Source organism: Pleurodeles waltl, chromosome 12, assembly GCF_031143425.1.
Source record: "Pleurodeles waltl isolate 20211129_DDA chromosome 12, aPleWal1.hap1.20221129, whole genome shotgun sequence".
In the NCBI taxonomy this organism is placed as follows: Eukaryota; Metazoa; Chordata; class Amphibia; order Caudata; family Salamandridae; genus Pleurodeles; species Pleurodeles waltl.
The window spans coordinates 512,996,463-513,011,821 of record NC_090451.1 but is presented as its reverse complement, the minus strand read 5'-3'; the positions used below and the strand labels follow the sequence as shown (position 1 = coordinate 513,011,821).

The 15,359-nt window shown below is 44.2% G+C and overlaps 1 protein-coding gene across 3 annotated transcripts in view; it reads right to left on the bottom strand.

The window, feature by feature from the left end:
* LOC138268029 (adhesion G-protein coupled receptor G1-like) overlaps positions 1-15,359 on the bottom strand; it is a 360,820-nt gene that overhangs the window by 13,695 nt on the left and 331,766 nt on the right. For all 3 annotated transcript variants that reach the window (XM_069217352.1, XM_069217353.1, XM_069217354.1), the window contains 7 exons: positions 13,175-13,291; positions 12,085-12,130; positions 9,326-9,426; positions 8,223-8,353; positions 6,975-7,237; positions 2,525-2,633; positions 1,877-2,145 (listed from right to left, as the gene is read on the bottom strand). In XM_069217352.1, coding sequence (XP_069073453.1) covers positions 1,877-2,145; positions 2,525-2,633; positions 6,975-7,237; positions 8,223-8,353; positions 9,326-9,426; positions 12,085-12,130; positions 13,175-13,291 — 1,036 coding nt within the window. The remainder of the gene's footprint in view (positions 1-1,876; positions 2,146-2,524; positions 2,634-6,974; positions 7,238-8,222; positions 8,354-9,325; positions 9,427-12,084; positions 12,131-13,174; positions 13,292-15,359) is intronic.

Here is a 15,359-nt window from a genome sequence, read left to right as displayed (position 1 = left end):
ACGGTGCCCGCGCCTCTGGTTCCCGAAACAATAGTCTAGCTTGAATGGTGTCCGTGCTGCAGCTTCCAGAAACAATATTCTGGTTTGAACGGTGTCTGCACCTCTGCTTCAGAAACAATATTGTGGCTTGAATGGTGTCTGTGTGCCTCTGGTTCCAGAAACAATAGTCTAGCTTGAATGGTGTCCGTGCCGCTGCTTCCAGAAACAATATTGCGGCTTGAATGGTGTCTGCATGCCTCTGCTTCCAGAAACAATATTCTGGCCTGAACGGTGTCTGCGCCTCTGCTTCCAGAAACAATATTCTGGCTTGAATGGTGTCCGTGCCTCTGCTTACAGAAACAATATTCTGGCTTGAACGATGTCTGCGCCTCTGCTTGAAGAAACAATATTGTGGCTTGAATGGTGTCTGCGTGCCTCTGGTTCCAGAAACAATAGCCTAGCTTGAATGATGTCCGTGCTGATGCTTCCATAATATTCTGGCTTGAATGGCGTCCGTGCCGCTGCTTCCAGAAACAATATTCTGGCCTGCATGGTGTCCGCGCCTCTGCTTCCAGAAACAATATTCTGGCTTGAATGGTGTCCGCGCCTCTGCTTCCAGAAACAATATTCTGGCTTGAATGATGTCTGCGTCTCTTCTTCCAGAAACAATATTCTGGCTTGAATGGATGCCGCGCCTCTGGTTCCAGAAACAATAGTCTAGCTTGAATGGTGTCTCCATGCCTCTGATTCCAGAAACAATATTCTGGCTTGAATGGTGTCCGCACCTCTGCTTCCAGAAACAATAGTCTGTCTTGAACGGTGTCCGCGCCTCTGCTTCCAGAAACAATATTCTGGCTTGAATGGTGTCCGCGCCTCTGCTTCCAGAAACATTATTCTGGTTTGAATGGTGTCCACGCCTCTGCTTCCAGAAACAATATTCTGGCTTGAATGGTGTTCCCATGCCTCTGCTTCCAGAAACAATATTCTGGCTTGAATGGTGTCTGCATGCCTCTGCTTCCAGAAACAATAGTCTGTCTTGAACGGTGTCCACGCCTCTGCTTCCAGAAACAATATTCTGGCTTGAACGGTGTCCGCGCCTCTGCTTCCAGAAACATTATTCTGGTTTGAATGGTGTCCACGCCTCTGCTTCCAGAAACAATATTCTGGCTTGAATGGTGTTCGCTGGCTTGAATGGTGTTCCCATGCCTCTGCTTCCAGAAACAATATTCTGGCTTGAATGGTGTCTGCATGCCTCTGCTTCCAGAAACAATATTCTGGCTTGAATGGTGTCCGCGCCTCTGCTTCCAGAAACAATTTTCCGGCTTGAACGGTGTCCGCGCCTCTACTTCCAGAAACAATATTCTGGCTTGAATGGTGTTTGCGTACCTCGGCTTCCAGAAACAATATTCTGGCTTGAATGCTGCTGTAAGGGCCACCCTATTGACAAGTATTGGCAATGTAAACAGGTATGGCTTATAAATGAATGAGCCCTTTCAGCCGTTGATGGGTTTAGGCACTAAATTCAACATCACATTTGCACTCAATCACTTATCCGTGTACTCATTCAGCCATTCTTCCACCTTACTAGGTGGGACCAAGACTGATTTGCCTTCGGTTGGTACTCTTTGGTACTGGTTCACTAAGCTCGAAAATTATGAAATAGAGTGCTACCACAGGAATTTGCAGTTAGTATGCCTCTTTTATCTTAGTATAATGTAGCTCTATTTGTGTACAACAGTAATCGCTATATATACACCTTGGCAAACCATATACACACCGCAGTAAATGATGTACGTAACGATCTGCAGTATTTAGCTTTACAGGACTTGATTAATGGCCCACCATAAAATGCATATCGCTCCCAACTTTACCAAAGAAAGATCTGAAACACACTCACCTTGGAGAGAGTTGACAACAGTGAAGGCGTACATGATTTCCAGAGAGACTGAGCCAAAAGAGAAGAAGGCAAGGCCCCAGGTGAAGCCTAAGGTACAGCTCAGCCCTGCCAGCGTCCATGCATACTGCAGTTTTTGTTGCATCTTCTTGGTCTTCAGCTTCATGATCACCCTCACCATGGCAACCAGCATCATAGTGTTCAGCAGGAAGATGAGGCTGAATGAACCCAGGTTTACCACATAGTGGACTGTGGGGTTTGTGATCCAGCACCTGAAGGAGAAGATAAGGAGAAGCCAATCAGAAACATTGCACTTTGTGCCCTTTGCCTGCATGGCAGGAGATTACAGGTAGAACACTTTGTATTAAACTATTAACTAGAGAATGAAAATGCATTTGCAATATATGTTGGGCCCAGGAAGCAGCGGGCAAATACAGTGGCCCCATGCCATCTTGTACACATCTTTCGCAGTCCTGTTTTTTTCCCTTTAAACAGCACTTTGCATTCTGTTTTTTTCAGTTTTCTAGTTGGGATTATAAGTCTCGGTATGAAACGCATCATAGTTTGAAAACACAGTCCCCTCTCTCACAGAAGCAGAATCACCAAGGTACAGATAGCATTCTTCCGGTAGAATCATGAAGTTATCCTTACATGGTGGCGCTGGAGTCCTCCTTCGCTGAGTCAGCCAGTTTGATAGAGTATGTCCCATAGATCTCCTGGTCTATCATGAAGATAAGGAGCACCAGGACTGGTGGAAAGCCTTGGGAAAAAGAAGAAAAGAAAGGGTTGGGTAAGGTCAAAATGGGTTATAGAGAACAAAAGGAGAAGAAATAGAGGAGACAAAGGTGTGAGTATGTCTGATTACATTTGTACAATGTAAATGCAGCGCCAAGACACAGCTTGATCCATGATTACTATTTCATTTTATAAATAGATGTTTTGAATCAATGTTATTATATAAATATAATATATATAATATAAATATATTTTCTCGGTTTATTTGCAGCAACATATTTTGTCTGTTCGTCAAACTCTGCCTCAGTGAAGTGCCTCAGAATTATTCAATTCACCATCTTAAGCAAAGCTTTCTTTTTTTATATTTTGTTTAGTACATTTTCGGAATTTAACAAATTAACAAACATTGCAATCTCAGTAGATCCACAGTGTCACAAGCAGTGTCTAACACATACATCCCAGTGTAATATTGTCAACCATGCATGAAATGTATGCAGGACATGTTAGGTATACAAAGCAGTGTTTAAATTCCCAGTTGACACAGGTGCCGTTGACATGAGAAATGTAAACAGTGACCAAATATTTGTGGGTCTTGATGCCACGGGTAGCTGCTCCGCATATGTCTCCAATTGGTCTCTATAATACATCATATCTGTTATTCATTGGTCGCATTTGGGGGACGCCCTAGCTCCTCAGTGTAGTGCCACCCTTCGCTTAGCTAGCAATAAGGCTATCGCTACTAGCTTCCGATTATGTGGTTGTAAACCTTTAATAAAGCCTAGGAGGCAGACATGCAGAGTGCAGTCAACAGCCTCCAAAATCATTACTGACAGTGTTCGAGTGACCCCAACCCAAAAACGATAGAGGCGGCCACAGCACCAAGCTAAGTGCAGAAAATCCGCATCTTCAACTTCACACCGTACACATCAAGCATCTGCCCGAAGACCGTATTTATGTGACTGAAGTGATATTTAAAATGTATAATTCTTAGAATACCATTCGCTGTAAGTTGGCCTGCGAGTGTGCAACAAAACTTCCCATCTTCGGGGAACATCTGTGTGTCCAGTGTAGAGTTCCACTTACCATGTTATGTTAGTGGGGTCTTCACCCCGCGCAGTGGTGTACTGCCCTGTTATGAGTGGTTGGTGTAAGCTGCAGGTCAATATGATCTCTACGGCTTCTAATGTGGGTGGAGCTTCCGGGAAACAAGGGTGGTGGGCCATCAAAGCCTCCCGGAGCCGGTGATATATGAATCCCAACAGTGGCGTGTTACGTTGTGTCTGTGTAATGGTTTCCAATGAGACAAACTCCCCCATTGTCAGCAGCCTGGCCTCTGAGAGCATTGAGGGAGCTTTATGTTCTTGGGAGGCGGAAAGGGGCAGATGGTGCATCAGAGGGACATACAGTTGTGTTTTCCCTGATGTTGTGCACAATTTCTGCCAGGACCTAACAGTGCGTTGAGTAGTGTTGATTACCGATATGGGAATATCATTACGGACATGCGGTAAAACGGCTCTTAAGGGTATAAGATGTATGTCGTCACTTTCTATCGCTAAGTGTGGGGGATAGGCAGTTGGAAGGTACCAAGGGTGTGTAAATTGTGCTTGAGCACAGAGATCATAAAGGATCATGTCAGGAGCCCCGAAGCCACCTCCTTCATAAGGCATTGAAAGTGGGTTGCTTTCCTGCCAAAGACACTTTAATCAAACAAGAACAGAGCATTCTAAGAAATGCTGACCTTAGAGTGACTGGGTCTATGATAAATAAATATAAAAATCTAGGCAATACGACCATCTTCATGATCGCTAGTCTGTCAGAAAAGGATAAAGGAAGTTTTATCCAGCAAGCTATTTGGTCTTCCAATTTAAAGACTGCTTGCTCATAATTCTGACGGGCTATAATCTCAATGTCTCTATGCAGCCATACCCCCAAGTATTTGACTGGTTCTGTACACCAATCAAGGAGAAAGTCTAGTAAATGAGGTGTTGTGCCCTGGGTAAAAGGAAAAATGGAGGACTTGTTCCAAAATTATTGTTAGACCCGAATACCTCTCATATCGGATATATTTGTGTATCAAGGTTGCTAGTTGAGTTTCCGAGTTGCGAACATACAGCACCATGTTGTCCGCATATAGAGAAATGGCTAGAGGGCGACATCGGAATCTAAGCGCTGCTTCGGAGCGTCTCTGTTGTATCCAGCATGCCAATGACTCCAATGCTAGAGTGGAGATCATTGGCGACGGGGCAATCCTGCTGCGTGCCCCTACATATTTTGATTGGGCTTGATACTGTTCTATTGGCGCAGATACTTGCTGTTGGGTCTGTGTATAATAGACGTATCCACATTGTAAATGTTGGAGGGATGCCCATGCGATGTAGTACCATAAACATGTAATCCCACTGTATAGAATCAAAGGCCTTTGTGGCATCTAAAAGCACGACTGAGGCCTTGACTTCTGGGTCCAAGTGGTGCACTACTGCAAATATGGCACATACGTTCTGCATGGTGGACCTTACAGGAATGAAGCTGGACTGGTCAGGCAATACCAGTGCCAGGAGAAGCGGTTGGAGTCGAGATAGTAGCAAAGCTTTCAATTCTAATGCAGAACAGAGTTATGCACTCCAGTGCTAGTGTCATTGGAATTCTCTCTCCTTATGGAGGAAAAACCCCTAGAACACCTATTTACGTGGTCCCTTTTTAATCTTCTGTTTCACTAACCCACACATATGCCTTCAGTGTTGTGTGCTGCCAGTGGAATTTCTCCGTCCCCTACCCCATATTTCTATCCCTTATCACCCTCTCTTCTCTTTTGTGTCTTCTCACTCTTTCCCTTATCTCTCTCCTGCGCATCTTGGCCAATCTCCTTCCTCTCCCTCCTCTTTCTGCCTCGCTCACTCAACAGGCCAGCCTCATTGCTATAGAGTGTGACTACTGAATGGGGCAACAGAGCTCATTATTAAAAGGGTCCGAAGTAAAACTCCTAGGCCCTGCGTGCCGCCTTCTGAGTTTGGAAATACTTTTCCAGGCTACAATCAGTTGTGATCTGACGTTACCCATCTATGTGAACAACACAAACTAGGCCTTTCATAGGATTCAGATTGAAACCTGAACTTAGAATTAGGTGACGTGATGACGTATTTGTTGTACCCGATGAACCTCGTTTAAGAAATCCCTGCTCCCCACACCCTCTGGAAACCACTCAGTTGTTTTCCAGTTCTTTGCAGCGTCAAGCAATGCATGCTTTGCCCGCGTGCTGGCACATCGATTCCAGAGAACCTGGAAAGTGCAGAATCCAACCACTTAGTATCCAAATCTCTGTGCAAAAGCCTCTAGAATGGCCCCCACTTGAACATTTGCAAGGCCAGTCGATTCATGCTATTCAGGATAAAGCTGAACTCGTACTTCTTCAGAGTCTGTCTCACTGACTCAAAATCACCACCGAGGGGTGTAATTTTGAGATCTGTCCTTAGCAACAACATCATGTAAGCAATACAGTTTATACATTCCAGCTGTGCCTCAGCAGAACATGTATTGAATTGTAATGCTGGGTCAACGTAACCATGCTCCGCCTCCATCACTGTTACCAAAAGGCCTCCTCCATCGTAGTGCACAGAAGAGATTCAGAGATGCAAAGCACAATCAATATACACATAAATTAAAAGGATGAAAACTACTCTGTCTCGTCTCTCTCTCCTCTTTATCCCTGTTGCTCTTTTCCTCTATTCCCTATAACCTTCCACTCCTCTGTCTCTCTTTTCTATCTGTCCCTTCTATCTCCTCTCCTAATTCTATATTCTAGGCTCTCTCTAAGCTATATCCCTTCCTTGTCTTCTTTCCCTATTATGTTACAGCTTTCTCAATTACTCAACCCTCATTACCATCCTTACTACTCTTATTATTGCCTCTCATTTCTTTACCCCGTATATGTGCCTTCTCATTCCTCTTTCACTATTCATCTCAATTTTCTTCTCTCCATTGCACCTCCATTCCCTACCTCTCCAGCTCCCTCCTGTTTCTCAACTCCAGTCTCTCTTTCTCAGTGCTTTAAAACACACAGCTGCTGCATTTAAATGTGCGAGCACAGAATACTGAGGAAGCGTAATACTAAAGCCATTTACAGTGTAATCCATTTACAGCCACTCCCTGCCCCTTCAGCTCACTCTTGGAGCTTTCTGCTTTCTCCCTTTCTGATGCTTTTTCGTTGTCCTTTTCCTCCGCCTTTCCCATATGTGTCTTTTGCTTGCAGTAAATGCCTGATGCAGAAAACTAAGTGCCGGCCCTCAAAAATAGATACTGATGCCCTGTACCGGAAAGCACTGGCTTAATTTAAGTACTGCTCTTTCTATGCTTTCCTGGAATTACTTACCCCATCCCAGGCAGCACAATCTGAGCATGTTGCTGGAGTCCTTGAAGACCCGAACCACCTTCTTGTAGAGGTTGAACCCCTCAATGGCCATCCAGGCAAAGCACCAGAGCAGGGAGGAGTGAAGGAACAGGGCTCCAGCCTGACAGGCACCCTCCATGCACAAAGAGGACAGCGGCCAACTGAGCATGAAGCTCAGGTTCAAAAAGAAGATGGCGGCCAGGAGGTTCATGTGGATAGGGATGGTGCGATCCGACGGCTTACTTCTGGAAGGAGGACAGAAAACAAGACAGAATGAAACCTGGGCTCCTCTTTCTTCCACTCTGCATCTCCTGTAGCCTGGGAATACAAGGAATCTCATAGGTTAAGTAACTTCTACCTGGGTCACTGTTTATCAAACCCTATAACCTCAGAGTAGCAATAATTCCTCTCTTCTGGTATTTTCACAACAGTGCAGCTGCTGTGATGCAGGTAGACTTGCTCCTTTCACACTCACAGTTGCTGTGCCCCTGGTGCAGGAAGTTCTGCTGTGATTGCACTGTTTCTGTGTCCCTGGTGCTGCTCATGATGTAACTGGCATACCTGGTGGGATCAGTACTGCTTTCATCACACTAGTAGCTGATCTGGACTTCTGTGGAAATTAAAAATATTTTGATTTCCAGAGAAAGTGGTGAATCTAAGGGAACATCCACCAGTGGAATATCCTCCTCCCTATGGATAGTATGCTGGAGTAAATTCCACAGATGGACTCTCCTGCAGAGTGGTATGTGTGCCTTGCATTGCTAATCTTGCCTGTGCTAGACTGCTCCTGGATTAGCACGTACTGTTGGTGTTGCAGTGCTTCTGTACTACAGGAACAGGCAGTATTGCTGCCACACAGTTTTACTGCTCCCACACTTCTTAAGCATGCATGACACAGGCGGTAATGCTGTCCCTCTCTCAGCATAGCAGGTTGGCTCTCATTTTGTTCCTGAGTGCTTACCCATCATAATTCCTGTGTCCATAAGCCTCCCAATGCTCCTTTGGTACAGCTTCCTCTGCTGACTCCTGGACAGAGGCTTACAATCTTAGCACACCCTTGATTTTTAATTTTAGGGGATTTCTCCTGACATGATTATCCGTGACTGTGGTACTTGCAGGGCATGCGATGAAGCAGGTATTCACAGACTATCTGTCACATCGGATGTTATTGCATCGTGTACCCCTGCCATCTTGGAACCCTTCCCCCAAATAATCATGACCATATAGTACCTGTTGCGGTGAGAGTAGAGATAGCGGGCCACAGCAAAGAATGAAGCCACTGCCGACAGGCTGCAACCAGCATAAGTGATGATAGTTAGAGTTCGCTGGTGGTGGCGGTCTATTTCTGTGCTGGATATCTGCTGCAAAGGAGAAAAATCAGAGAGACATTACTCCAAACAGAAGGTGGGGGGCGCCAAAACAAGCAGTGCTTAACGTGAGCCAGTGGCTCCCAGTGCGCGGCACAGGCACTTATTTGTCAACTCCGGCACTTATGACAGTCCGCCACATGGTAGCGCTGTCTGACATCCACAGTTGTTAATACCTGCGCTTCAGCCATCCTATAGCTATGGGGGGGCTGGGATAGTCCAACTGTCCAACTGCAGGGGAGTGTGGATTGGGAATTGTGTTGGTACTGTCATCGGCAGTGCGGACTGGGGCAACTGGTGGTGCAAGCAGCGGTGCCTCCTGACGAGGACCCTGCTGCTTATGTTTTTTAAATATATAAATGAAAAATCTATATGTTTAAATAAGCAAATATATAAAACAAGACACACGCCGGCCACAGCTAACACCGTTGTCCGTGATGAGCATTCGCATTACCGAACTGGATGAGTTTCAGAGGTGTTACATGAGATCTCAGGGGACGGGGGTGCAGCCTCTCGCTGTACACGAGGAAGGATTGAACACCGGAGGCACCCCCAGCTGGATTACAGGTTTAAAGGACTTGAACCATTTCTTATCATATCTTTAATTTATATAATGCTGAATAAAACAGAACGAAGAGTTGTATGTGTTTGAAAGATTCTTTAGATTTAGAGGGTTAATTTTTAAGTTGAATATAGAACACTTGCAAGTCGGGCATAGTGTTGTTACCCCCCCAAACAAGATCCCTGGTGCCTAGGGGCATTTCCTGGTTTGCAAATTGCACTATTATTGGTTTGCAAATGCCAAATTACGTGTTAATTTTCTGTTTTTGCAGAGCATAAAGTTAGTTGGTGGAACTGATCTCAAAGTGTTAGCTCAACATGACATAGGCTTGTCCACACTAAGGAGCATTCATTGGAAACAGTTTCATCAGCCCTCGCGTTATGGTCCATCCCAGTGGTACATACCATTAACACTGCAAAATAGGTCAGGTGGTCGCAGCGGCACTCAGTCTCCTTGTGCGATGCTACAGTTTGGCAACCGGAGGTATTCCACATTCCGCTTTCACCTAGGATGGCAAGACGACATTTCGTTGGATTCCATGTATAGTTGTTCATAAGGCTGAAGTACCATAAGATCACTGGTGAGGGTAACAGCCTTAAAGTAGAACTGACCCTAACAAATCACTCTGCAATTACCTCAACATCAGTGGAATATTACTCCCAAAGATCACCAAAGCATGCAGACAGAGCTACTTCCTACAGATCAGAGCTCTGCAGAGAGAGTAACTTATTTGGGAAGAATGCTACTTCGACAGATCTTTGTGGGGGGCTTTCTCCATTGAACACAGCCATACTCCAGCATAGTAATTTCACCAAAGTACTGCATTTTACAGAATATTTGGTTGGTCACACCAGAGGATGAAAAGTAACTTCTTTAAAACAGGAGAACAAGCATCCTCAAAACATTTGCACTAAAAACACGAGAAGTTGTAACTCATCATTGTAAAACCTGAGTCTCTGCTGGCACATGGGACTCCTTGCTTCTCCCCACTGAGTTCACATGCAGTGTTCACTGAGGAGTCAGTCAGAGGCAGTAGAGTGCAGGAGCTCCATCCTGCATTCACCTAATCCAGCTTAATGCAGCCAGCCTTCCCAGATCAGAAGGAGGCTGTGGCATGCCAATGGATGAGTACCACCCGGAAGACTGGCTGCCCCTGGCTCCCTCTGACCCACTCTTACAAATGACCTTAGCTCATGCTGCAGCAAGCCGGGAAACAACAGGACACTGACACTTTCCCCAAATACCGGGTGGCTGTCGGAAGGTCGATGTGGCTACAGCTGCCAGCAGGCAAGCTAGGCCAGAATCCCACAGTCAAGTGTTTTTGTCCACCCCTGCCTCCACTGGCTCATGTATGTGACTGCTTACCCCCACTAGCAACCATGGCAGAGTGTGGGGAATGCCTTAGTGCTAACTCCCATTGGGTAGTGGCTTCTGAAGAGGTGTGTCTTTTGAAAATTGTGAAATGCTAACAAATTGGGGTTCATATTAAGTGTCTTTGAAATTGGTCCCAGGTTCTTGGGTTGAATGGTTGTCTCATCTTTGACTTTTTGGTTGGAGCCTGGGTTTTTCTCGAGCGTTTCCTAAGTCTCTGATGGCATGGCGTTTGATATTCAAGTACCTGGGAAGTCCCAGATGTAGTACCTTATAAATAGCAAAGGCCATTTTATTGACAGTTCTGGCATTAAAAGTGAGCCAATGAAGGGGTTTCAGATCTGGAGTTATGTGGTCAATGTTTTGCCCAAGTGATGAGAGATGCTCCTGTTACCGTATAGCAGATGATTATAAGCAGCACCTTATGGTGCAGGAGAGGGCCAAATTATGTGGCAGGGTTCAGTAAAGTATGCGACAGGAAAAGGCAAAGTATGCAGCATAATGAGCAACAATGTGTAATAGCATTATTTTATGATTTCATCATTTTAAGCTTGGCAACACTGTCTGGGCATTGGTTGCACTTCATTAGTACCAGTTTAACACCAAAATATAACAATAGCAACAGGAAAGTGACCAATGCAGCTATGCAAAGGACTTTACCTGGCGTGGCAAGACATGCCACCACATTTTTAGTAACTTTTGAACCATTTAAGCTAGAAACTATTTTTTAGTAAAATCTTCAGATAATGGGGCAGATGATGAATTATGTGGCAACTGTCACAAATCTATAATTATGTGAAAATCGCCGTGGCCACACAATCCCATAATTCCAGTGGCCCTGACTATAAGGTGGTTGAGGTTGGAATTTGGAAGACGCCAATGAAGAACGTTTATCCCTGTTTATGTGTGGGAGAACTGGTGCTTTAGTGTTTATGCCTTCAGTTGTTTAGGAAAACAACTGGTATGAACCTTGCTAAGGAGACTGACTGGTGTGAAACCGAGATGAAACTGATGTACCTACTTATCCAACTTGGCAGAGGCACATACCTCTGCCTAGTCTGAACTACTGTCTTGTGATCCTGAGCAAGCAAGAATATAGAGGGCTTCACTTCCAGGATTTTCGAAAGCAGGACTCCTTCAAAAGCAGGGAATACACACCCACAACTCAAATAAGCACCCAGAGGCGGTTTAGACCAAGGCTGAGCAAATACTTCATTTTCATCCCCCCGTAGTAAACTGCACATCAAGCTGAAAATCAGAAAATGGGATGACTAACCAACATGTTAAGGGATTGGATTTTCAAATAGAAAGTTACAATTTATTTGTTAAATCATATATTTTGGCGGAAATTGATTTCAATATCTGATTTATTTGTGTAACAAGTTGATATCTCTCTGAATTTGTATTTCATTTTTTTTTGTGGCTAGCTGTTAGCCTAAATTCAATTTTTGCCAAATAAAAAGGCACAGTGCTATCTTTTAGATACTGTTATTTAATCAACCACCTTTAGCACCCTTCCACTCCTTTTCTAGGGCCACTCCCAAACAAATTTGAAAAACTTGAAAAGAATCAGTAGAGGAAGCATATTTTCCGCACAGGTGGTTTAAAGTTTAGTCTCCCTGAGCTTCCTAGAATTGTGTGCTTAAGGGTAACATCCCTTTCCCTGCTTTGAATGTGGTCCAGATAGTCTTCTTCCCACCCCAGATCTTCTGATTGACTTCTTGCGTGCGCAGTCTCCATCACCCGCAACTCCCACATCTTCTAAAGCACCAAGAAAAGTTGCAGTACGTACCTGGAGTGGCTGAGTCCCAGAAAACGCAAAGAGGCACGCGGCACTTCTGGAGGAAGGGAAACAGGAAAAACATTTTGTGAATCGGGCCATATAGATTAAGAGGCAATACAATCACTGAAAGTAGCAGACACGATGGCAGAGCTAGTGGGTAAGTAGGAACTCACCACTCCATTGGGAATATAGATAGGAAGTTCTTGGTAGTCAGTAGAAAGGGGTATGAGGTAGAGAGGAAGGAAAAAGTGGAATCTGTGACAGTGAAAGATGGGGATAACGGGATGTGTGTGGGAGGAAAGCAGTGTATGGCAAGAGAAAAGGAGAGAAAGCTACACAAGAAGGATAGAGAAAGAAGTGAAGATGGAGAAAAGCAGAATCTGGGATAAGGATAGGGAAAGTGATGGGAGCGTGTGGGAGGGGAGGGTGAAGGGAGTCCGTGGCAGGAATATGACTAGGTAGTGTATGACACATAGGATGGGCTGAATTTAGTAGAGGTGAAAGGCAGAACAGTCATGTGGAAAATAGAAGGTGAGACAAAAATCTGAGAGGAAGTGGAAGCCGAGGGCAAGGATTTTGCGGCGTTCTGAGTGATTCATCTTGGACAATACTTGGAAAGCTTTACCAGTGGCTCGGGTCAATGGAATCACCCCGTCACATACCCAGCATGCTTGTTCCTTCAAGCAAGAAACATGACGTGGCACTAGGACCCAGTGTGCCCTTTGGCAAGAAGTGATTAGAATTGCCCCAGTGGGGTCCAGCGGCTAACACTCAACTTATGTGCATTAGGATTAAACGTGAACACCATGTTGGGCGCGATCTATTTCCTTTATGTATTTAAGGTCTTGAAACGTCTTTTCCAATGTTTACAATCCAACCAGCGCCTGTATTAAAAGAAAATATGGCACTCTCCTTAAGAACAATACTTCTGGGTCATTCTTGTACCTGGTGGCATTTTGGGGTATGACCAACCACCGTGTTTCCAGTCTAAAAACAACAAACTGCCGGAGGGTTGAGGAAGAAAAGGAGAGGCAAAATGTTTGACAAGAGAAACGGAAGCTGGAGTTTTTTGCAGAGGGGGTGAGAATACTTTACCCACCTGAGAATGGTGGTGCCGAAAAGTAATGTTGACTGGCTCCTCGAGGTTTTCCACGAGAGTGTTCTCCACGCTAACTCCGATGACCTGGTCATTGAGAAGGTCACTTTTGTTCTGGTCCTAGGAGGAAGGCAAAGGATGTTTAGTCTGGAAGCTCCTTACCATCCCTAGGGTCAGCTGCTTTGAAAGGACAGCGCTGTAGAGTGTATTTGTAGGGGGCAATACACTTATTTTTCTTATGCCGAAACTTACTTGTACCTCACAGGGGAAAATATTTAGCTGTTGAGACAAAATCTACATAATAGGAACTCTTTGAGCACTAATCTGTAAGAACATTGCCTGCCATCCTGAACGATACTGGAAGACTTTTCAGACCTTTTTCCCTTTAGGAATCTAGAGAACCCAGCAGAGTTATGAGCAATTTAGGGTTTAGGTTAGCTGGGATGAAAAGCTCTTGCGTTGATCTTCACTGAATGGTCTGCCTCCACTGGAGCACCAACTCTGAAAGTAAGGGTAGTTGGATGAGGAAGGGGTATCTAGAAACGACTTCCTTGCTGGCGAACCACTGTTACCAACTAAGCTACTTTGCTATTTACATCACAACATTATTTTTTAATAAAAAATATTAAAAATTAAAAAAAAAAATCACATTGTATCCAGAATGCGAGAAGAGATTTGAGCAACAGAATAACATTAAATTGAGTAATATCAACACATGTTATCTTGAAGGCTTGGAAACGGAACAAATGTATGCAGTGCTATCGAAAAACATGTTATTATTATTACTGCTACTATAAATGTTTGGAATTTCTGTTATGCTTCAGGGAAATAAAGTGCACTGGATTCAAGGCTTTTGTGTCCACTCGATATCTGAGTGATTTTTATATGACCACCATCACATCTATTTCAGGAGCCCACTTACCAGGAGAGATGCTATTGCATTTTGACTCTTTGTGGAACAGTTTGCACCTGACCAAATAAAAAAAGTTTTTCCTTTTTCTAAAGGTTTAACACAAGACAAAATACAACTGCAGAATATCTGCTTAGATAGACTTTGCACCGTGATACCCACTTGGTGAGCCATGGAAAGTTCTCTAGAAACTCTAACATCCTTAATCCAGCACAAGCAATACTGGAGGAAGAATTTCCTAAAGTGACACTCTGAAGAAGCCTCGAGAAAACAATGTAGATGACCCACCAATTGATTTATCTTAAAATGTGAAAACTCATTGAATGTGCAGACGCATTTATAGAACTATGATATCACTATGAGAAACGTTGAAGGTCATCAGCTAAATAAGCTTTTGCCTCCACAATGTTAAAGGACAGTGGTCTGGTGTCTAAAATAGTACTTTCCATGAAAGGAACTTTAAATCATGGCTACAAAGGGCTGAAATACAACTTCTATTATTTTATTGGACAGAGTCCTAAACTTCCATCTAGGAGCTCGTCTACATTCTGGAGAAAATCATCTCTTGAACAATTAAGGAAATCATAGGCCACACAAACGTTAAGTATGAAACCTGGGAGGATTATGACTCTACCCTGTGATAGCTCATAAACTGGTGCAACGCAAGCAATACTGAAGGTCAGCTGTTAATCTTGTGTAAGAAAGGGAGATGACACTTTCCACCTGCAAGAAAAAAAGCTGAAATCTCTTTACCTGTCCTAAATATATTGTTGCTCTCATTTACAAGAGAAGCATATGCTAGTAAAAGGCACCATGGCCTCCGCCATATTTGTTAAACAGCGAGGAGGTTGATAGTAGAACTTATTTTAATATTTGTGTAACTAGACTGGCAAGTTAAAGGATTTCGGTGTGCTGAAAGCACCTTCATGTCAGAGGGAATTTCCCGTCTGTTTGGCAACTTGAGGGGAGCCTCAACTATGTATAAATGAGTCCCAGGAACCATATTTGTCTTCATCACAATGACACATTAAGTTCTCTGTTTCGGACTCCTTTACTGTCTTTCCAAACCACAGGACTGGTGGCAAATCAGACCGAAATCTCCCAGACCAGTGAACTGAAAGGGCGTGGCAATCAGACTCTGGACATCCAAATACAAAATGGTGGCATTTACAGTATTCTGCAAAATGTTGTTTTTACGGGGAACCTTTTCATGCTGATACTTGTGATCCAATAACAGTTCCCTGCTGAGTAAAGCTGCCTTTCCCCATAATTGTCTGG